Source organism: Astatotilapia calliptera, chromosome 11 (genome assembly GCF_900246225.1).
Source record: "Astatotilapia calliptera chromosome 11, fAstCal1.2, whole genome shotgun sequence".
Classification (NCBI taxonomy): domain Eukaryota; kingdom Metazoa; phylum Chordata; class Actinopteri; order Cichliformes; family Cichlidae; genus Astatotilapia; species Astatotilapia calliptera.
Window position 1 is genome coordinate 30,726,629 of NC_039312.1, and position 24,561 is coordinate 30,751,189.

Genomic DNA, 24,561 nt, shown 5'->3' on the forward strand with positions numbered 1-24,561 from the left:
TCACTGTCTTTAAACACAGTCTGCGTGAATAAAACCACTTGCAGTTTAGCGTAAATGTGCATGTGTGTGCGTGACTTTGTGTGTATGCAGAAAGAAATACAGGCTCCAGCTGAATGCCCCGGTGGTTAGCTTTGAAATAACGCTGATGGTGTCGCATATTTAGTTCCCTCATGCTTCAGACTGCAAAAAAAAAAAAGTCCCCTTTGACTTTACGATTAAATTGGCTCTTTAAACCCAGCAGGGTAATTCTAAACATGGTCAGAGCTGGAACTTAACTGAAATATCTTGAAAGGCTTTATGTAGGCGGCTACTTCTTGATATCTGCTGGTGAAGGAAAGAGGAAAAAGAGGGGAGTGAAAGAGGAAAAAGGGTTCAACGTGTTTCAACTCTGAGAATAAGCAGAGCAGCAGACTGGAATATCTACAGGGTTGGGGATGGGATTTTGAGGGGGAACCCACATGTGATGGTTTGGTTCCTCAAAATCCTGGGAAACCCCCTGAATGAGAAACAGGCATTGCTGATTGGCCAGTTATTTTTCATTCCCATAAAGTCCTCAGGGCTTAATTACTTATTGTCTTGGACAGAAGGGAAAAACAGGTCAAATGACTCAGGGAATTCTTACAGAAGGACTCAGATATTCCTCAGTGTTTAAGGGAAACCGCTGCACCCAATAAATCCTGGATGACTTTGTAAATGGAAAACAACAAGCTAATTTTCACCAGTTCTGAAATTCCACTAGTAGGATGCTAAAGTAAGAAAATGTCTTTTTGAAGAAAGGCACATTGGGTGGGTTTACAAGTTTGTTTGTTTTTTTTTTTAAATTAAAGTTTAGCATCTTTTCCTCATCTTTATCATACCCTTTTGTTTTGTTTTTTCACCACCAGCATGCAGTGTTTATACATGGCATATTCTCAGAGTTAGCCACTGGGTGCAATTGCATTCTACAAATGGCATTTTCTTTGTTTCTGTTATTACTGGTAGAGAATAATTTTGCCATGCATGACTCAGATGATTTGCTGGAAATGATTCATGCACATATCTGAACATGCTGCAAAATGGTGACATGCATTTAGAGAAGAAAGTTTGGTGGTTGCAGACGGTTTCCTTTAATCCAGTCTGTTAACCTAATATGAGACGACTGGACCGCTTAGCTCGTTATTTGTTCAACAGATTCTGTTGTTGTTTATGTTCTGTTGCATGTCATAGTACCCTTAAAGTCGTCTTTTTCTTTGTCCAATGGGAGCTATGTGTATCATTTTAAGGCAAACTAGCGTGAGGTGTAGCAAATAATAAAACCTATATTGACCTAACACCCTACATCTAATGTTATTAAAAATTAGCATAGCATTGCTGTCAGTACCTGTGTGTCAAATGTTAAGGAACATGCCTCAAATGCCCAAGCATGCAGTTGTACAGGGGTACGTTGCTTGGGCATGGGTGACTATAACTTTGTTTGTGTAAACATAACATCTGAGAAAATTAATTTATTGATTATCAATCTGAAATTTTTAGACTATTGTGATAATGCCACAAACATAAAGCAGACATGTGTTGTTGTTGTTGTGTGTGTGGATGAAGAAGCCTGTGAATAGTCTTGGTGCATGTTCTATCATCATTTGAACTATTTTAACTATTCACAGGCTTCTGTGAATGTGGGGTAATGTGTCACTGGTTAATGGCTTCAGTTGTTTTTTGAGTCAGAAATAATAGCATACATGATGTTTTTAGAAGATTTTTTTGTACTAGTTTTGAATTCAAATGACAGCATGACATTAAAACTGTTACCATCAGGGTAAAATTAGTATTTAAGCCTTGTTGGCTGTGAGAAACTGTTAAAAAATATCAGGGTTCGGGGAATTAAACATGTTTATTTTCCATTCACAGGTTACCGGAAAGGAAGTGCCTCATAATCCCAGCTGGTCACTGCCTGTACAAATTTATGCAGTCATACATTTCCTTTTGGTGCTGAAGACTTACCATGATTTGTTTGAAAACAAGATGGTATGTATTTGTCACATTAGACAAAGTGATTGTTATTAAACTTTATTTGGAGGGTGACACTTCAGCTCCCTTCATAGAGTTCTTTAAATTCCCTTTTTTTAGTTGGATTTGTCAGATATATAGGATTAAATCTGGGGTAGCTTAGTCTAGACTAACTACTGATTTGTTTAGGCTACTGTAATCCCTCAAAGTATGACAAGGTGGTCCAGAGTTCCCAATTTATGACTGAGTTTACGTGTTTGTTTTCCAACACTGATTCATCCAGTTATCCAGTTTGTTGTGGCTGGTCCATAATGGAGCAGAGTCCTCTACTTAGCCAGCAGAAAAAGACTAGCTGTGTCTAACATCATGACAGAATGACGGATCAGCATTCCCCTTTAAAGCAACCTTGTCTATTATTTTCCACCCAACAAGCCAAAAGACCCCCTTCCTCCTCCTTCAGGAAAAAAAAGAAAGAAAAGAACCTCCCCAGCAGTTATCTTTGGAAGGATTTTTTTCCCCCAGGCACAGTTTTGGTTAGCCAGAAAGAGCTGTCACACCCAACCTCTTCAAACTCTAAATAAAATGCCCTGTCTTCTCTCCCCCCCCCCCCCCCGATTGCTACCTCCATTGGGGCTCTGTTAGTTGTGGTCACCTCTCACACACACCTCCTCTCCAGCATCGAGGGATCCCCTCCCTTTTGGCGAACGAAACACCAGCTGGTGGTCCAGCAGTGAACACAAACGCCTTAATTGTGTCGAGTCAACCATTTCCCAAACCAAATAGCCTTCAGGATGCAGCAATCAGACTTGGAGGGAAAATAACAAAGTGAGCTCCTTGGCCCAACAATAAATCATGTCACTCTTATGTATTTATACCCACATGTTCGCTAGCTGCTTATTTAGCTTGACAATTGAAGACACGCTGCCGGACAATTTATGTGCTTTGTGTTAATTCGAAGCCATGACAACATGGCTATTTCAAACAAGTGAAGCTACTCTTCAATTACATCATCATCAGGCCAGTGTGTATGCTTTACATGTACGTATTTTAAACGGTTATTATTAGAGGCAGTGAGGGAAATTGACCATCAGAACTTTTTCTCATTTAAAGTATGTTTGGGCATTTCTACCCAGCAGACCAAAAGTGAAACACACACACACACACACACACACACACACGCACAAACACAGGTTTTGCTTTCACTCTTTTGAAGTTTTTGCAAATTACCGAAAGTACAAAAATATTCACTATTTGAGCAAAAGTACTGAGCTTCACTGGTAATCTCTGAATTAAGGTGTTCTCAATAGCATTGCCACAGGTGTATGAAATAAAGCAATAAGTGCACTGTGACTTTACAAGCAATGTTCTAAAGAGCTCACTGAAATAGTTTGCTAATATAATAGGATTCACTGATGCAACAAGTCAATTTTTGAGATTTTTACTCTGCTAGATATTCCACGATCAGATGGTGGTATTGTGAAGTATTTCAGAACAGCTGCAACGCAGATTGTAAAGTTGAAGAGTGCATATAAGAGTGCATGTAATAGTTACCAATGCTCTCAATAACTGACTTAATAACTACAGACTCCCAAACTGCCAGGCATTAACATCAGCACAAAAGCTGTACGCCAGAAGCTTCATGGCATAAAGTCCCATTTGGAGCCTTATAAGTGAAAGTTTTTTTTTCTTTTTTCCCACCACAGTACATTTCAGATTTTTGAAGGTAGACACATGAGCATGGGGGCATTTCTGACTGTAAAATCAAGAGCTACTATAAGCTCATTGGCTAATGAATCACACAGTAGAGCAAGCCCTGCTTTTTCCCCCCCCATTTGAATCTAATACAGTAAGAGTGCAATCAGTTCTACAAAATATAAAATGCTGAGACTACTTTACTTTAGAAGAGAGGTTTATTCAGATGTGTGGTCACTTTGGATGATGTCGTTTGTAGAGCTGTCCTTGTTACTTTACATTAACAGGTGTGTTATTTTGTTATCCCATTTAATGGTTTGCTGGAAACACACTCTCCTTAAAATAGTTCAGTATAACAGGAATCATGTTTACTTACCTGATACCTGATTCATTATTACATGTTACTGGCACTGTTTTTTTTTTTTTTTTTTGGTTTGCTTGTTTTTTCCTGTTTGATCAGTCTTCATCAATAATGGCCTGGGTAATTAGTTAATTTGCTCATCTCAAGAGACAACATAACACAATCAGTCCTTACAGTGTTGCCACCAGATGTTAACTGTCATTTCCGACCTCTGCTGATATTGCTACAAGTTGTCAGTTGATCACTTGAAAAATTACCATGACAAAAGAAGCACAAAGTGTTTCTTTAAAAACTCTTGGAAATGAAATGTGAGTTGATGACACTTAGGGCTTTATGGAGGAATTTCTCTCTAGTGTAGTGTCTCAGCTGCATGCCCCCTGGATGATAGAAAGACAAACAAACAACAACAAGAAATAAAGATTAGGTTACTAAATACATCTGGTCTGCTGAGCCTCTCGGGTTATCAGACACAGAAAAGTTCACATAACCTTTGATATCAAAACAATTCTCCTCTATTTATACGCTTACCAAAAATAATGGTATCCATAGCCCTTGAACTCCATTGCAGTGATTAATCTGCCTTTAATAAACTATGAATGAAGGTCACCCTAGACTGTCAGTCCTTCACAGATGGACTGAGCTCAAATTATTTCCTTGTCTGATTCATGGAAAGCATTATTGTATCTGTGTTCCTGTAAGAGGCTCCTGGTAATATTGTGCTTATGGCAGCTTATGGGTTATGACTTGGATAAACGTATAGAAATACAGTTTTATTGCATCCTGTTGATGGGTTGATTTTTGTGCTGGCAAGCGCGAGCCCTCTGGGTATTTACAGCATGGGAGCAGTCAGTGAGATTTGGCTGTTAGACTCTGTATTGAGTGTCAGAGAAATATAAACCAAAGCTGACAGCCCACAGCATCCTCAGGAGACAATGGCTTTCCAACGGCTGCCCTTAGCCAAGGCCATAGGTTAGAGAACACAGATTAGAGCGTACGTTACTCTTTGTGTTTATGCAAGTCTGTTTGTGTGTATGTTCCAAATAGCTTGGAAAGGTCAGTGAGAATCTGCATTGGATTTCTCCTCCAAAGTTGGTTGTTTTGGCTCCATTTAGGGGATTCAAACTACAGTCTCTTCAACTGTGGTCAAGTCCCCTGTCAAGACCCATCTGGGATGATTAGAGCGTCTATGTAAACTAGGCATGTCAGTGTAAAGTAAGAGGCAGCATATCGTGTGTGCCAGTACACTTATTCCGAAGGTCAGACATGTTTTGGTTGGCATTACAGCGCTGCGGTTTATGACTGCTCTCCCAGTAAGGTCTCCTGTGATTGTAACTTGACTGGCCATGATATTGATTTAAGGGTTTGAATCTAATGTATTTTTTCCTGACCGCATTTCTCATGGTATGCAAATGTATCTCAATCCTAGATACTGTCCCAGTTAACTATTCTGGGTATGACTGGCTACGTTCTGCTCACTCTCACGTCTCTGGGGTTCCTCATCGACCAGAGGTACAGTACAGATATTTCTTTATGGATTCATTTTCAAAGAGACTTTTAGAGGATTTAAAAATTAGACTAAACAGTTAAAAATGTCTCGGGGAGGTTAGAGAAAAGCAAGACTGAGAACTATTCTGGCTTTGGTAGAGGTTCTCAAGCTTTGAGTGGCAATCATCCAAAGACTGAATTTGAAGGAATACAAAATGTGGAGTGTTAAAATTAGCATTGAAGTAAAAATGCCAAGTTGATTGTACTTATCTGTTTAGATTTCTTCAGTTGTTCTTTATTCTCCTCTGAGCTGCTAATTCCTAATAATGTATTTGCATCTTAAACTCAATGATTCTGAAAATGGCTTGCTTTTAGACAGTCCAACCTCTTTTGGGGTCCAAGAACGAATCAAAGAAAAACTCTCAAAGAATCTCTGGGAGCCATAGGTCTTTGCCAGCCCACAGTTAAAGGTCTGAACATTAGTATTAATATTACTGTGGGGTGGTCAGCAGTATGTACCCTTGTTTTCAGTAACTAAACTATGAACCTTGCATTGAATCATTTCATTTCTCTTCATTGTTACCAAATAAAACTCTGCATACTTAGCTTGTGAAATTCACTAAAAGAAACAGAAACAAGATAAAGACACACTCCTACTATACATGCTTTGTTGTGAGTGAATATAAGATTAAATTCAGTTGACGCAAGTACCACAACACTGGAGCTGACTTCAAAGTGGGGCGACCGTGGCTCATGGGTTGGGAAGCGCATCTGTAACCGGAAGGTCGCCGGTTCGATCCCCAGGCTCTCTGTCCTGGTCGTTGTGTCCTTGGGCAAGACACTTTACCCTACCGCCTACTGGTGTTGGCCAGAGGGGCCGATGGCGCGATATGGCAGCCTCGCTTCTGTTAGTCTGCCCCAGGGCAGCTGTGGCTACAACCGTAGCTTGCCTCCACCAGTGTGTGAATGCGAGAGTGAATGAATAGTGGCATTGAAAAGCGCTATATAAATCCAATCCATTATTATTATTATTATTATTATTATTATTATTATAATTATTATATATCTCAAACCAAATCTCTCCTCATCAACTCTATTTGATCAGCACAGGAAGTTGATATTAGCTCACATTAAAATATAATTATTCCATCTAAGTGATGCGTTGTTGCTTAATGTGTCCTTATATTCAGGCCATCATCGGCTGTCTTGGAGCTATTTCGCTGTGTCGTCATGATGACATTGCTGAGGTACAACTACATGAAGCCCCTTGCACCTTCACTGGCAGTGCCTACAGAGGTAAGTGCAACTGTAATGTGTGGAGTGCAGTTTAAAATAGGCAGCAGGACTTGAGATTTTCTTTTCATTCTACTTAAATAATAAGCAAATATGTGTGCCGTATATGGAAGATGGAATTGGTGTTCATATCTGGAAAGTGAAGCCAGTGCAAAAGTACCTTAAACCTGCATTTTAAAAAATAGATGGGCTGATATTTTATATTATAAATAATAAATATATAAATAATAAATAGGTGCGCAGGGAAGAAAAAAGCCCTTACACTTAAACACATCTGTGAGCTCTGTCTTGAGAATTATTTAATCCATGTTGCTAGTTGCAAGTCTTGTCTTATGCAGCATTATAATGCAATTTAGCAATTCTAAGCACCTATTATTGCTGGTGTACAGCAGGTGACTTGGAATGTAGGACACACATATTAACAAGCATACAGTTCATGGAAAAACTCTGTTCGTTTGCTTTTTTGGCACTTTTTTTATGATTATTAGACATAACTTGTCTAGGACTGCCACGACAGACACTATAGGCAAAGGTATCGGGCCACATCTCTTAATCTCTGAATTCAGGGGATTTCATAGCACCTAGCGAAGAAGTTTGCCTTTGCAAACATTTGTGAGAGAATAGGTTATTTTACGGAGCTCACTGAATTTGAGTGTGGTATTTTTAACAGATGCCACCATTGCAACAAGTCAGTTTGTGAAAAGTCTTTAGATATTCCATGATCAACTCTATGTGGTGCCAGGAAATTGCAGCTCAGCTTTAAAGTGGCAACCAACCTAAAGTTACAGAGTAGGCTCGCCATGTGCTGAGGCAGACTGTGCATTAGTCGCTAATGCTTTGCTGAGTCGGTCACTGCAGCGCTCATAACTTCCTCTGGTCTTAACATCAACACAAACTGTATGCTGAGGGCTTCGTATTGTTTCCACAAACAAACAGCAAACTGGAACCAACTGAGCCTCAGAAAGAAAGAAACATTTAATAGTCATCGTACTGCGGCTTCAACACGCTTTATGGCTGGCTACTGCTAATGACACATACTTTTCTGTTTCTGTGGCAACCCCATCAGACCTGCTAAATTGGACTGAGTCAGTTGCACAGATGCAGTTATGTGACAATTCATAAGACAGGTGAACTATGGAGGATTTATATATTTAATTAGCAGTTTATCTGCTCATTCCTGCTGCTTCTCGCTGTTTTCCAAAGTAACACATTGCTTTATTACTAGCTGCATTGTTAAAATGTGCTACTGTGCACCCTGATCTTTAGAGTCACTGCAGTTTCTGCTAAATTTATGATTACAAATACGTATTGCATATTTCAAAGGCTGTTCATTTGCTGGTTTAGCAACATCTTTCTTTAGCATTTTCTTTTAGCAGAATTGATTATTAGTGAATAATGGTCTGTCTTTATGCATTCCTTTGATGGTGTTAATACATCCTGGTAATGATGTTTGCTCTTAGTTGATATGCAAGTTGTAACTGGTTCACATTGCCCATTTGATCCACTAAACAATTTAGTTAAATTTTATCCACTGATTTTGTGATATCATCACTATCTTGAGTTGTTGTGCAACAATAATGGCGGCACCGTTGAATTAACAGCCACCCGTCTAGCTGCCATTTCCCTGTCTCAAAATGAGGTATTCGTCTAGATTACTTACAAAGGTGTTGTCCCTTTCACGAGTTAAACAATCTTTGATGGCGTGTCTACATGCACTGGTCCCAGAGGCCATGTTTACCCATTTTTAAGTTTGTAGTTTGGCCAAGTCTTGGAAATAACATTAATTAGCCACAGTGAAGTTGTTTTTTCAGCTGCAGATATTGGCGGTTACCAGTTAAAACAAAGAATGAAATCTGATGTATTAATCGAGTGCCCGGATCAGCAAAATGCGATGGCCTTATTGCTAAAAGAAAAAAAAAGTAGCACTAAAACATGATGGTAAAATGGATGTTTAAAAGCAGCGCTGTCGACAGAGAAAAATTTAAATTTGGCTAAAATCTTACCTTGAGTTCTCTTTTCACGTGTGTGTGTGCGTGTGTGTGTGTGAGCTTTTCATCACACGGCATGATGTTGTTCATCCGCAGTCTGATTTTGCTCATTCATCAGGAAATTGTAGCTGTTTGTACTACTATGTTTCTTTTGGCTCAGCAGCCGAGGTTCAAAGATCATGGAAACAGCAGTTGACAAAACAAACTAACCTCAGGTTAGTAGCTGTTCTGGAGCTTCCAGTCATATCGCATGACCTTTTTATTTAGGTTTTTTTAAATACCCCATACCCCATGGAACTTATACCTTTGATATTCACATTCTCAATGTGGTGACCTTCCGAATAATTTCCAAAAACTATTTCATATAATTTTTCAAAGTACCATAATTACATGTGGTGGAAATCCTTTATTCATTTGACTTGATATAGTGTTTGGCCGCATGTGTAATTCCCTCCATCAAAGCATAGTTCAGCTTGAAAACGAGAACCAGTTTTTGTCCAAAATACATTATATGCAACATTGAAACTGTCTAAACACAAAGTCCAACCAACAACACCTAATTAGTCTGTTATTAGGGTGTAGAATAAAGACTGGGTATACAGTGAATCATTGCATGAGCATGTTTTTCTAAGGCTACTTACTAATTGCTTTCTCTGGTGGTAGTATGTTTTCTATCTCTGTGCATGTTGAAACTAGTTTTATTTAGCATCAGTCTGATTATATACTTGGAGCCTAATTCCAGCTTGTTAACTATGGAAAATACTGAAAAAAATGTCTTAAGATGACAGTGGTATGATTTTCACAGTACAGCACTTAGAAATCCTTACTTTATGAAATCATTGAGGAAAAATATGTGAAGCTCTGGTATTAAATGCGCATATGCCTCATGTATCGTGTTTCTTCGGTTTGTGTGTGTCTAGCCTGTTTGCCTGTAATTGTGTGTGTTGTGTGGTCTGTGTTGTGTGTGTGAAATGTGTGAGCTGGGTGCTAAGTCCAGCCTCGCAGCCCTGTGATCTATGAGTCCAGATGCGTCGCCCAATTGACCATAAAATTGGCGTGCCTTTCTGGCTCTGGCAGCTCAACTGTAAGGCGGCTGACCTCTCATTACTTGCCCTCCCTTGCAGCTTTTTTTTTTTTTTTTTTTTTTTGTCCTCCCGCTTTCTGCCTCCGCTCACCGCTTGCCGTCTCAGCTAGTGTGAATGAGAGCAACACTTCTGGAACCAATTAACGTCGTCTGCTGCTAACTAGCGCTGGCTGATGAGATTTGCACGTGAGATTTGCAATCGCTGCTTTTATGTCCTCTGACTGCACATCTGTGGCGCTCAGGTGTTCAAATGACAACCCGAGGCTCTCCAACCTTTTCTTTTTCTCACCATAAAATGAAATAAAACTGAATGAATAATAATTCATCTAAAATGAAGCGCGTAACCAATCACCTCGAGAGCAACGAAACGGGGTGATTTATGCTGCACATGCTGCACGGCTGTGTCACTTTGACAGGGCTGTAAGTTTTATGCAGCCGTTTCCTTAAGCAAATCATTAGGCCTCATTTCAAGTCATAGTACATCAGTTTGAGCTGAATGAATGTCTTGCTTGCAGGTGGGGCTCATTGAAAATCCTCACAATTTACTTGAAATGGTTCCTGACATGTTTGTGCCCTTTGTTCAGAAATACAGCAAAGGGGAATATGGTTGAACCACCCCCAGACTTTAAGGTACTCAAGTGATATATGGATCTGACGCGTGAGGCGAACGGCGGGCTCTTTGTTACAGAGGGAGGGCTTGTTTTGAAGTCGAGCCAATCAATTAACAGTCACTCGAAATGTAAAAGGGGTAAATTCCCATTTAATTGTCTTCAGACTCACTGTACATTTGAGAGAGGGGGAGGGGGAAGTACAACAAAAAAAACTAGGTCGGTTTGTGGTCCTTCAAAACCAGTGGTGTGATATACTGCACCCTTAAAACTCACAGTGGTATTTATAGTGGCTCTGGAGATTTCCCTTGTAAAGCTGCAGGCTTGACCTGTAAACCAGGGCTGCCTCTTGCTCCCAGCCGCCCACTCGCCCGCCCAAACCCACGTCTGTGCGGCTCACATGACGGCCTCACTGCTTCAGAGGAGACTAAGCTGGTAACCAGGGCTGATGGAAGCTTTAGCTCTCTGTGCATGTAATATTTATTTGTATTTGTGTGTGCTGTTAGCTTTAATTTGCTTTAATTTATGTCATTTAAATACAATTTTAATTACATATACATACCACAAAATATTGCAGCTTATAAATATAATCTGTGTCTTTCTGGTGCACAAACTATAGAAGAATAGAAGTTTAAATTACAGTCAATATTTAAGCACTTTATTGTGCGCAACATACTGAGTTTAAGAAATCATTTATACATTAATGTCAGCTTGGATAGCTTATCAGATTTGCATGCATGATAGACAATTTTAAAACATCTAAATAAACAAAGCCTGTTGTGCTGTGGCTGCACAGTTTAATCATTTAGGTTTGAAATGAGTGACATTTATTTAAGAAGGCTATGAATAACTGTACACTGGTCACAGCGCACTTCTGGGTTTTCTGGTCACACCAACACAACCTTTGCTAACCAGCACTACAAACCAGATTTTTCTTCCGATTATTTCCCATTCTCCACACTGAAACATAAGCTAAAGAGTCTCTGTTTTGATGCAGTGGGCAAGTTTGGGCGTGCATGGGGGTGTGCGAGTTGAAGAGGTCAAAATGAGACTTTCTCAGGGTGAAATAAAAATAGCCGCAGTGCAGGGGTGCACAAGGAGACGGGTCAAGTTAAAATGTTATTTTTCTTTTTTAAGCTTTTGTTCGGGCGGACCTCCTTACACCTCGTAAAGGCAGCTAACCGTGGCAATTGGAGAATATGTAATTTATGCTTAAAAATTGATTTAAATAAACATTTCTTTAAATCAGTAATTTGATTCTAAATAACTAAACATTTAATCGATTTAACCACAACGTTGTGCAGTTGAGGATGTCATCACCTAAAAGCTATATTTTTGCCCATGTTTGACCTCAAACATTTTGTTTTATTCTTTTACCCTTTGCGTCACCTATATTTCTGTGTTTGCAGTGTGGCTGGGTGGGTGGGGCATTTGCACTGTGATGTAACACATGGTTTTATGCTGTGTGGGCCTCTGGTTTTGCCTGAAGGCACAAGAAAACAGGCCACAGAGCAGATCGTAGACACTCTGTATCCCAGAGTAATTATGCAACTATTCTCTCAAAGACCACTAACAGCAATTCAAGAGGAGAGCTCATAAAAATTCACCTGCCAGGCTCAAACCAGTTTTTTGGTTTTACTAAGAAATAAAGAAAAACAACAACTTTGTTTACAATTCGTTCCCCCCCCCCCCCCCCCCCCCCCCTCCATTATTCTTGATAGCTGCAGATGGATGTAAAATTTTAAAAAGGCATCCAACTAAAATAATTTAAAAAAGCCAGAGATGCTTTTATTATGGTCTGCTTTTCTTTTCATTTACAGTGACTGAATGGTTTCCTTGTAATAAAAGAATTTAAGTAGTTTATTAGCTCATGCGGGTTTGACTCTTGAAGGAAAAATAAATCTGTGTAATGCCTTTGATTCCAAAACGTATACATGTAAAAAATGTTTTAAACCCTTTAGGATTTTCACTCTCCGTTCTCCTGCTGATACCACTTACCAATCTCTCAGATCCCTTTTCTGTCAGACTAAACGGGAAGATGAGGTGCTCCACAGCTAAATGAAGAGGTCACAACAATATTATTAAGTTCATGTCAAACACAAAGGCTTCGCCTCAACACACATTCGCTTTATCTTCAACAAATCACCATACTTGTCTTTAAAAATTACAGCTCACACCCCGGCTTTCCCACCATCCCAGCCATGAGTGAGCAGATAAGGCAGTCGGCGGTGAGAGGTCGCTGTGTTGTTTCCACTGGACAAAACTCAGGTGCGAGGGGTTAGCGGTCTCTTCTTTTGAAGCAGGAATGTGTGGTGGCAAGAGGCAGTGCTGAGGTTAACAGGCTTGTTTGGGCCTGTGGAAACTCTGCGAGCATGACATCATCTGAGAGCTCGCAGGAATGGAAAAGGAAAGGAAATCTCCTCCCAGAGAGAAAATGGAGGGATTTGAAAGAGAAATGCTGGGTAGGACTGTTCCATTGGAGTAAACAGCGGGGTGGTCGAGCATACACAGTGTGAAATATTATCACTCAATGTGCAGGGGATCGTGCCCGTCAAAGAGTAACCACTTGGTTTATGTTGTCAAACCACTTGCCAGGTAAAGTTATGGAAATCTAACAGAAAGTGGACCTTTGGGAGATTTCTAGGAATATTTAGTTTGGCTTTTGCGGTATCAGGTTTTCTGGTCTACAGTGGCTTTCTTTTAAATTTGTATTCCTATTTGTGCTTTAATTCATGGGTCATTCAGTTTGTGATATAGCTTCCGAGCCAGCGTGTGAACCTGACTGAACCTGACAAAAGCTCTTCTGGTGTGTGCACGTGGTTTCTCTCTATTCTAAAAGGCACCGAAAGCTGCTTTCAGAGAACTTGAATGCCGGTTTCCAAAGAAGTCTGCTCGCAAATTCAAAACATTACAAATTATAAAAGGTTTAAAGTTCAGAATAAATTAAAGTTTTATACTGTAAAATGTTTCGATAGTGCTGAATGAAGGCTTAGCATATTAATTTAGCTATCTTTATCGCAGTGCAAGCTTTCATCACTCAGGACTCAGTTTATTAATCTCTCTTTCGAGGCTACGTTCATTGGATTACTGGCTAACAATCACACGTCTGATTTTGTAGTAAAATTCTTTGTGGTGTATTTTTTTCCTTAGTAGTTCAAGCTACAGCTTTTTGCCTGAAGTGAGCTGGAAAATGTCTCCTTCTGCCAGGATTTGTGAGCAGTGGGGGGGTTTCAAGTTTGGAAAGTCTTCAAATCTGAGGCTGTAAAAGTTTGAGTGGCTGCTATCAGAGAAGTGACCACAATAAGCACATTCTCTGCTGTCCGGTCACAAAACAAACTGCATGAACTGAGGCTCAATTAATATTTTCTACCCTGACAATTAAAAAGGTGTTTTAAAAAACAAAAAGGTCTGTTTGCCAACAGCATTTTTCTTCTTGGAACTTCATGTGGAACTTTCAGACTTTGTTTGAGTCCTTATCTACCACTTAAAGCCAAAATCTCCAATCCACATTTTAACACCTGCCACATGTTTCTCATGCTGGGGTCCAAACATTCAAGCATGCACCTGCACTTTTACAATCATATAATTGACATGGACCTGGTTTTGGCCACTCAAAATGTGACACATTGCACTACACAGGCAATGCTGACTGTGTGCAGCAGCTTGTTGATAATGTGGTTCATAGTAACAAAAACCAACCAAAATCTTGTTCCTTTCAATGAGCCATACTTTAATGATGAAGATGATAATAAATATAATAATAATAATAATAATACAGTATATTTTTTGTGACTGTCTTTCAACTTTTCTTTGGATACTAGCTGCTCCCTAACTCCAGTCAGCTCCTTGTACTCGATCATTTTCAAGGGATTTTTTTTTTTATTTTTCATTCAAACATAAAAAGGCACCTAACTCAAACAAATTTCCAATTTTATCTTAAGGCTGTTGCTACATCACATTTGCCAAAGATAACAGTTGGGCAGTCGTAAAATAGCATTTTTTCAACAGCGTGATGATTCCCAAAGAGCTATTTAGATGAAAACTTGGCGTGTCGTTATGTGATGTGCAGCGTGTCCTTTAAGAACATGAGGAAATTGGGCAAATGGAGGAGAAAGACAGTGACGTGTCTTAAAAAATGTACAGCACATAAACGGTATCAGAAAGTTATGTCCTTAAGAAATTCAGCAGTTGCTGTGTACAGAAAAGACCTAATACAGGACCTGAAGTCTGTCTACTGCTTTGCCAAGGTCTCAGCAGTAGCCATAACAAGGCCACTTATCATTCTTAGATAGTTTTTGTTGGACAAATCCTTCTCTGTAAAGACGAAGGTCTTGAAGCTCTGAGACAGTGACTTACTTGCAAAGGTGACCAAACTCACTAATACTTTCCTAAAATGATGGACTTCTTCCTCTGCAGAAGCTAAAGCTTCATTTTTGCTTATGAAAACCAAATTATCATCTTTGCACGGACGTGTCTTACTGGCTCGTGGTAGATTTGTGTCCTTCTTTCATATTGCTGCCAAATTCCTTAATGTTATCTGTGCTGCTGATTTACGTGTTCTTTTGAAGAGGTCTGATTTTTGTTTCAGATTGCCATAGTTAAATAAACTTAAACTGGGCTGTAGATATTTGTAGAGAAGTTTTGCTGCTGTACCAGTGGTTTGGCTCAGGCCTGTAGAGATGCACTTGGCACCAAACTCCACAGTAGGAATGTACAACAGAGACTGTTTTAATTTTTATAAATGTCAGTGGGTGGATTATAGAAATCAGGGTAAAGATACACGTCTTAGAGGCCCTTGGAGGCTCATTCATGTGTACTTCTTCTTAGAGGAATGTATTGAGCTAATCCACAGTGGACCCAAACATCTTCTCTCGGCTTCATAAAAATACAAACGGGGGCTTCATTTTGCAAGAGCATAACCTCCTGTCTGCTCCATACACTGTTTTTGCTTTCATTTCCTTTTCTGGAGTTTTGCCAAATAGCTCGCCTTCTGCTTTCCTGCTGGTTAGTGTGCTCTTTAGCAATTAACCAGCCAATCTGGCCACCCAGGGAACCACGGTTAATACTGAGGTGATGACTTCTTCTCTTATTGAGGCTGAAGCGGTGCCAGGCTGCTGGACTCTGAAGTGTGCTGAAGAGATATGAAAGCTGGTGTCCTCTGGGTTTTCTCGTATGGTCTCAATGAGGCATAGTGGTCTGGATGAGTTGTAGCTGACCTTACATGTGACCTTCGAAGAGACACATGGTAGATGACTGCAGCTCTCCAGATGTGTAAAGTAAAACTTCTAAACAACTGTATCACTCTAAACTAGCATATCATCAGGCCACTTTGTGTTTTGCTACACTTCGCCATGCAGCCACTACTGTTTCACATGTGTTTTGTCTGGCTGTGTTGTGTGTGCGTGGGAGCGTAACGGCGATATTTCTCATGGCAGCGCTACAGAGTAGGCACTACACTCATTCTCTGGTGGGACGTTAAACTGCTCGGCGTATCCTTCCTGAGTCTGCTCAAACAACCAGCACAGAGACTGTATATCTGCTCATAATGAACAGACAGGAAGTCGTGTGTGTGTGTGTGTGTGTGTGTGTGTGTGTGTGTGTGTGTGTGTGTGTGTGTGTGTGTCTCTCTCTCTCCCTCTCTCTCTCTGTACACATGTTTTGTGTATATGTGCAGGTGTACTTGTGTGGGACTGTGCACAAAAAGCTACCTATGCTCATGTGTCCATACTTCTGTAGATGAAAATGGTGATTAGTTAACTTCCAAGTGTAAATTTCAAACTTCAACTATTATTTACCGCAAGTATGTACAGAGTAAACGCACTACTACAACTGTAAAATTATGTTAAAGCTGTAATGGAAAGTGTGTAAATATTAATAGAAAAAAAGATTTGGTGTTAAAAGAAATGGATAATTAAAACAAAAATCAGATAACACGGAGATGACAAAATGCAAAAACACTGGAACTAAGTGGATGATCTTAAACAAGAGGATATGAAAGAGTAACCGGGGGGGGGGGATTATAAAGACGTCAATGTTTGGCATTTTAATTAGTTTTATTACTCATATATTTGGTAAAGGTACTTATGAACTGTATACAAAACCTGTGGGCTAATTGAACCCATGTGAGAGCAACTTTGAACGTTTTTCCTAGTCCCAGAATAGTCCCACCAGAATTTTTAATGGTTAAAGGTCACTGTTAATTTGCATCATTCCACACCATGTGAGCAAGTGACTATTTCCCCTTGATAAAAGTTTATATAAGACAGGCTAAAATCTATAATATTGTGTATGTGTATAATATGTGCACTCTGGTGACAGTGGCAGAGAAAAGGACATTAAAGAAACTGATGGACATTATGGACAATGCCAGGCATCCTCTGCACACGGCCATAAACAATCAGAAGAGTCTGTTCAGTGACAGGTTGCTTCTCCCAAAGACAAGAACTAACAGACTTAAAAACTCCTTTGTCCCACACGCCATCAGACTGTTTAACTCCTCCCTGGAGGGGAGAGGGAGGGGAAACAGGAGGACAAAGGAGGGGGGAACAACTAAGCTGTAGTGCCTCTTCACCTCACTGTGCAATACCTTTTGTGTGTGTGTGTATATATATATATATATATATATATATATATATATATATATATATATATATATATATATATATATATATACATATATATATATATAAATAAAAATATTCTGTAACTTCTGTCGGTGCTGTGCTTTTTTGGAAATCGAATTTCCCAGAGGAACCCACCCGAGGGATTAATAAAGTTCTATCTAATCTAATCTAATGTGTATATTTTATATACATGTATTTAAAAATAAAATGCAGTACATAAATTTGCACAATTTATAAAATCTTTCTTGCCAAAACCCCCGAAACTTAATTTCTCCCATGTTTTTGTTTGAAGTAAAGAATGCAGAAATTCGTGTAACAATATTCAGACTCTTCAAGATGCTTTTTCTGATCTTAGTGGGTGTTCGTGTCAATCTGAAACTCATGTTAATAATTTTTAACACTACATGAACCTCCAGTAATTAACACCTCACCAGTGAACTAATCAGACACCTGTGTCTGCATTTCTGTTTATTAACAAATGCTATCAAATGTGGCGTAGTTGCGTTAGAGCGCTGGTACGTGGCAAGCAGCACAGAGTTGCTATATAAACTTAAAATTAACCAAATTGTTATAACAAATCAAACAGAATGCAAACTGTAATTTCATTTCTCTCAAGTCTTTAGAAATGTGGCGTTTGGATTATTAACAAGAATTTTATATAGTTTATTTTCACCAGTTCAGCAATGTCCTGATGTAGCACGCTACACCCACACAGGCAGTTTCAAACAAAAAAAGCTCCGAATAATTTTCCGATGCAGTTCAGTCCAGGTCTGGTGGACTGTAGGCAGCCATATGGAGAGGGAGCTCTGGAAACATCCCATTACAGGTCATATATCACACGTCTGACAGCAGCCATTCTGCCTTGTTTTCATTTCAATCACGAGTGCAGCTGCATTGGAGAACAGCAAGACTCCGCCATGTTAACCCACTGAAGGCTGGAAGGTTGTTACTGTTATTGTTAGAGGACACTAAGGCGCACCCTGGGGTGTCTAATGTCTCCTTCATGCTTAATATCCATCAGCGGCACCCAAAATGACCCAGCTCAATATGGTGTTGGATGAGTGTGGTTCTCAAGGCCAATACATGTGTGGGAACTGGTCACATTGAAGCGACATTTCACTGAGAGTAAAGCACTAAAATGTTATCCAGGCAGAGATAATTGTTTACTTACAGTAAAGTTGGTTAATCGTGATTAAATGTAGCTTGAAAGAGACACACAATAGGTGTTGCAAGTCTTTAGATGTCAACTAATCTATATGTTTATGCAGACTTGAAATTTATACAAAGAGCCGCCATGCTTCATTTCATCCCTATTTTAGTTTTGTAGTTTTTGAATTTTTAAGCTATTGCCAAAAACAAGTTCTAGCTTAGCCAAGTGAAGAAAACAGTTTTTCAATGAATGCAGTTACATTTCAGGGAGATGCATTTTTATTATTTATCTGATCTCATTGATAATTTAGGTAAACAAAAACATGACATGACAAATGTCTATTTTTGTAACACGGTGCAGTTTATACAAATCAGAAACTACAGCTGAGCATCCTTATTAAGAATATTTAAACATTACCACTATACTACATAACATATTCGACTACGATAGAGTATTACTAGACTATTTTTTGGTATCTAATAAACTGGCATCTTGAAGTAACTGAGCTGCTTTTGAGCAAAACATGTGGTGTGCATCAATTTCTTAGTGGAGCTTGGAGCGTGACTACTTTCTAACCAGACTGGTATTGAAATGGAATAAGCAAAGGTAAACAAAGAAACAAGAAAAAACCTACAGAACCACATGTTAGTGGCTCCTTGAAGCACTACCCTTAACTAAGTGCTTTCTGCCCCAAACTGAGTGAGTGTGAGTCGATCTGCTGAGATGTCTACTTTGGGAGTCAGTGGTGTCTGGCCGTAGTGCTTATTTGTAGATGATCAAACCTGCTTCCTTCCACTATGTAATCTGTCCCACATGGATTTCCTACAGACTCTATATACATGTAGCATAGTGGCTCAAACGGAGAGATGGGAACAGGGAAAAATTGGTGCCCTCAACATGCGGCTTTGATAGAAACCTCTGTCATGTTTCGGTCCTTAGTTTGAGTGAAATGTGATTTGCGAGGTTCTGCCAATTCTGCATACTGCTCTCGATCTCAATCCATCTTAGACAAACACAATGCAGCTTTACGGATTTGTAATCTTCCATCTGTTTTTCCTTCTGGGAGTTGTTGAAACTATTGAAATACCTCTACCCAATATTTTGCAGAGGCAGATCGCTGATTTAAAATTTGAGTTTCTACATGATTCTCAAGCCTTATCAAAAACACACTGAACCTAACTGAAAACATCTCACTTAGTGATAGTTTGTCTATAGCATGTTTTTGTCTTTTACTTAATAAATGTAGCAGTAAATTTATTTTTATTTTATTTTTTGCTGAAGTGTTGTTATCAGAAAGTGTTTTCTTACAACTTACCAAAATGTGTGTTGTGTTCCTGTTTTGCTAATCTTACCAGACAGCTGATCAGTGTTTGTATATCCGAGGTGAACTACGCTGATCAAAATGCTCACATTAAAAATAAGTATCTGCAGTTTCAAGGAGGTTTTCCTCTGACTTACATTCAGATATTTTTATCAGTTACTCAACTTTATGAAGATAGATATTATAATTAACAGTAACACTTCATTATTATTATTTTTTTGAGTCAGTGACCAATTATTTCTCTTAATTACGTTTTAATGAACTAAATAGAACTAATATTACCAGTGCATTATAAAAAGTTAGTCTTAGGTTCTTAAAAAAATTATAATACCCTTCTTTACAAATGTTCTCCAGAGTAAATCATTCAATTCAAAGTTGTTTGTATGAATGTAGGTATGTTTTTATTTCAGTAGTACTACTCATAAATGTATCAGCAGCATTTTAATGTTAGATGGCAAAACTACAGGTATTTTTATCTACTTTATATACTATTAGATGGTTTAATCTGTTTGTGTCAAAACACGTTTTGTAGAAAACCCTTGGTGGTGTAGCTGCCAATTAAATGTAGTGTGGAAAAAGTTTGATACCTTCCCTTCAAATCTATTTTCTTTTATACTGCTTCCCATAGGCACTTGTAAAATATATATATATATATATGTACATATACATACATACACACACACACACACTTGTGATTTTTTTTTTTTTTTAAGTGTATATAAGTACTGGTGTTCAGTGTTACAATCAACGTCATTTGAAAAATGAATGAGACTTTGGTTTGATTCTATCATCACATTCCGAGTTCCTTCTTTGCTTTTGTTTCATCCAGTGGTTCATTCAGCAGGGAGGCTGTTCTCAGAGCAGGTAGCGAGAGGTGGAAAAGCAGAGAGAGGTCTGTGCTGTACGTCCTCTCTCTGTCTCTGAGGAGAACAGCTGTCGTGTCCAGGAAGAAATTGGGCTTTTTTTTCCCTATTGGCCTTTTTTGCCTATGATGGACAACGGTCTGATTTTGGCTTGAGTTGTAATGTAGGATGCAGTTTATGAGCCAGAACCCAGTGAGGAGTGGAGGCAAGGGCTGTTTTGGGCAAAGCCCCCCTTCGTTCTCTCTGAATAGCAAGGTTCCCTATGGCTGTGACCCTTGTGACCCTGTTGTGAGAGCATCGGGGGAGAAGCCCTGCTTCTTAACCTCTAAGCCTACTTTCTGCATCATCCTGAGACTGGCTGCATCTGAGGTGTCTGTTTTCTTTCAGTTGCAGCATTGCTTTCACAGTTTAACATCATGTTGTAATAGAAATGTTTTTTTTTATCTATTTTTTTAACTCTTGTGACAGCACAACATTTTATAGGCTACACTTAAGCTTTGTAAATTAAAGAGCATGTATACATACAAAAGTGAGCAAATATACAGCTTATAGTACTTTCAGTGCTCAAATAGTTCTAAGTGGAGGAGACTTTTTTTTGTAGCTTATAAACCAAATGAAGAAAACATTTACATAACATACAACATATTGTCTGTATATTGTCAAGCACCTATAAAATTGTATTACCACTATATTACAAATAAATTAGTTTTCATTCCAAGACCATCATGCCCTATAACTTGTATACATAAACTCAATCCATCCACTAGCGATAACCACATCTTGATCCCAGTCACGTAAAATGTTGCTGTTCTTTGAGGCACAAGAGTTCTGTTGGGCACAATTGTTAATCAAATTTGAATGCGAAAGTTATCAAATGTAAACATTTTCTTAGTCTTACATGATATTAATCATAACAATGGAGTTGTTTTGCAACAAGCTTTGCAGTCTTGTGGCCTGAAAGTGCGACCATATCAATAGTTCACAATTTAAAAAAATTGATCAATGACATAATCTCCCTAAATCATTTGTTACATCCATTTATGTAAATAGAAAGTCAGACTGTGAGCTCAGGAAGTTTTACAGAGTTGTTTTCTAGTCAAAGTTTGAACAGATTTCACTGTGATTTTGATAGCACAGCGCTGCAGTTGCAAGTTTTTAGATTTTTAGTTTGTTTTTTAATTTTATCTCCCAGTAATGTTGGTGGTAATGGTAATCTTAACACAAGTATTAACAAACTGCGGTAGTTGTCATTTTGAATGAAATGGATCAACTCGAGTCTTCTGATCCTAACCACCTCTGTCAAACTTGTCCAGGCCTTTGTCTCCCTCTCTCTGCTGTACTGGGCTCTGCACAGCATCGTCTCTCAGCTGCTCGGCATCAAGAAGAAGGCTAACTGATCCAGCTGAAGATGGCACAAAGTGATGGATGGAAAACCTTTGGCATTGTCATTGCTGAAATAATTTCCATATTATCATGATTTTAATCATTTTAAACACTGTGCATCACTTTATGTAGTACTGATATCTATATGTTCAAGATAAAACTATTTTTTGCTTGATTAATTTTTACAAAATTTTATAAGTAACTTCAAGGTTCATCTTAAAGGTTTTTGTCATGTAAAACTGTCACAACCCAAGGCAAGGTGCTCACCATATGTTTTTGTTCTCCAAAACAACTCGTTCTGTTTAATGAAGTCATATTTTTTGCGTTTGCTTAAAATGTGTTCAAGTGGTGCTGCAGTAACTAACTCGCTTAATTTCAAAATAGTCACGTTTATTTTCTGTTGTTTCACATCAGTTACTATGCAACTATATATACTTTTTTAAAACAAATGTTCTCATTGATGAATGTTAATCTTGCATCTGAGTTTCAGTTTTTTGCACAACATTGCACAGTGTTTTTTTTTCTTTGCTCAATTAAATAAAGCATTGTAATTTTTTGCCTTATGTAAGACTCCTTTAATGTCTTAAAGATTCTAGAGGGTGTGCAGCTTGTCAGATTCAACTTAGTTTTGAAACATCAGATTAGTCATGTGAATTATTCTTCCCAACCTCCAGATCTTGTGTGGGAGTGACAAACAGTCCACAGCAGATGGTGCTGTCATCACTCATAGTTGGTTTCTTTTCAATCAAACATCTTGTTCTCAAGAGACACCTGCTCAGCCTTTTAACATTAAGGCATTTATCAAAAGCTTGAGGTTGAGTAAAGGAAAACAAGCCTGATCAAAGAAAGCAACCACCTTATCGGAGTGCTTGTTTGATTTAAAAGACAAAAAAACCCCACATCAGTACAACATTTTCGGCATGGAAATTCAATTTTTTTTTTTCATCTGGCTGCTGCTTAAGCTTCATAAGTCACCTTAAAGCCAGAGTCATGAAAGTATCTGGTGATCCAAATGAAAAGTGTGCATTTAAATTAATGTTGAATGAAAGCTGAAGGAGCAAAAGCTAGAAAAAAGGAAAAAATTAGAAAAAGGAAAAAGCGTAAGTGTATGGGAGTCTGACAAGAGCCATATAGTGATGGTTAGATGAGAGGGTCAGAGCTACCCCACAATGGTAGCTCTTGTGAGGTGTTCCTGGTCTGCAGTGGTCAGTATCTATCAAAGGGACCAAGGTAGAAAAAGTGGTAAACCAGCAATGGGTCTTGAGCAGCCAAGGCTCACTGAAGCACGTGTTGAGCAAAGGCTGGCCCATGTGGTGTGATCTTACAGACCAGCTACTGTAGCTCTAATTGCTGAAAAATTTGGGGGGCCTCCATGGTTCTTGTTTCTCTAGCAGATCTCACAGATGCTCGATTAGATTAAGAGCTGAGAGAGCAGGGAAGGGCGACAGGTAAGTGAAGAGAGCGATGCTGGAGTATCGTGAGAGACTGTGAGATCTCTGCATCATTGAACATGGCGCACCACTGAAAACATTTTAGCTACTAATGTTTTTTTCTGCAAGATTATTCATTGAAGGCTTTTAAGGCAACAACAGGAATTACAGTGGCTTGCAAAAGTATTCGGCCCCCTTGAACTTTTCCACATTTTGTCACATTACAGACACAAACATGAATCAATTTTATTGGAATTCCACATGAAAGACCAATACAAAGTGGTGTACACGTGAGAAGTGGAACGAAAATCATACATGATTCCAAACAAACCGTGACACTTGGACACTATTTTGAGTGTGTTGTTTTTGCGAAACCATGTAACAATGTAACTGTATTCGAAACAAAGCCAGCTTCATCACACAACAGCAACGTAGTGGACATGTTGCCATCCAAAAAAAAGAAAAAAAAAAAACCCTTTCCATCTTTGACGCACGCCTGGCCATCCTCAAAATCCTCCATAAAGATTTTCAGGCATTACGCCTGCAGCAGGTGGAAACATTCAGGTCTGTGAAATTCCTCACTGAGGGTACGGCCCAGACCTCAGAAGAAATTTATTTATTTTTTTTAATCTAAGAAACTGTCATCGAGCACCACATGAAGGACAACTTGGTGTTTTCATGAGTACCAGAGAAGGCAGAAGAGGACCCCAAAACAACAGCGAGTCATTTCATCCAGACTCACCTCAAACTTCGGAATATGTAGTTAAAAACATCAGCTTCCATCGTGTCCATTGTTTGGGAGGTTGACGAGCTGATGCACGCAGAAACAGACCAATTGTGGCTAAATTTGAACACTTTAAACAAAAAGAGCTGGTGAAGAACTGTGGCTGGGAGCCTGTAGGAACGGACTTCAGTTTCAATGACTGGTTTCCCAAAGAGATCCTAGTGCAACACAAGGTCCTGTTCCCAATCCAAGATAAGTTTATTCCAGGAGGCTCCTGACTTGTCATCACTAACATCGCGCCATGGCTGTGCCGAGTCAGGCGAAAAAACAATGAAGATTTTGATGTTGTTATTTTTCTTAAGTCACTCAAAATGGTTCTTGGGTGGCTGCACCACCTTATTCCCTTTGTCACCTTTCACATCTCTTCTTGTCTTCTTCTGTACTCAGCATAATTTATGCTATGTCTCCAGTGCTACAATTTACCACATAAACATATGGAAGTCATACAGCCATACCAAAAACACACACATCAATATACACAACAGACATACACAACCATAAACACACCAACAT

The 24,561-nt window shown here is 39.0% G+C and overlaps 1 protein-coding gene across 1 annotated transcript in view; it reads left to right on the forward strand.

Annotated features, from left to right (window-relative positions):
- The window catches only part of agmo (alkylglycerol monooxygenase), a 47,506-nt gene extending 25,109 nt beyond the window's left edge, over positions 1-22,397 (forward strand). The window contains exons 10-13 of the mRNA XM_026185128.1: positions 1,885-2,001; positions 5,463-5,545; positions 6,712-6,817; positions 21,765-22,397. Of these exons, the coding sequence (XP_026040913.1) occupies positions 1,885-2,001; positions 5,463-5,545; positions 6,712-6,817; positions 21,765-21,848 (390 nt within the window). The 3' untranslated portion in view covers positions 21,849-22,397. The remainder of the gene's footprint in view (positions 1-1,884; positions 2,002-5,462; positions 5,546-6,711; positions 6,818-21,764) is intronic.
- Positions 22,398-24,561: the final 2,164 nt, after the last annotated feature.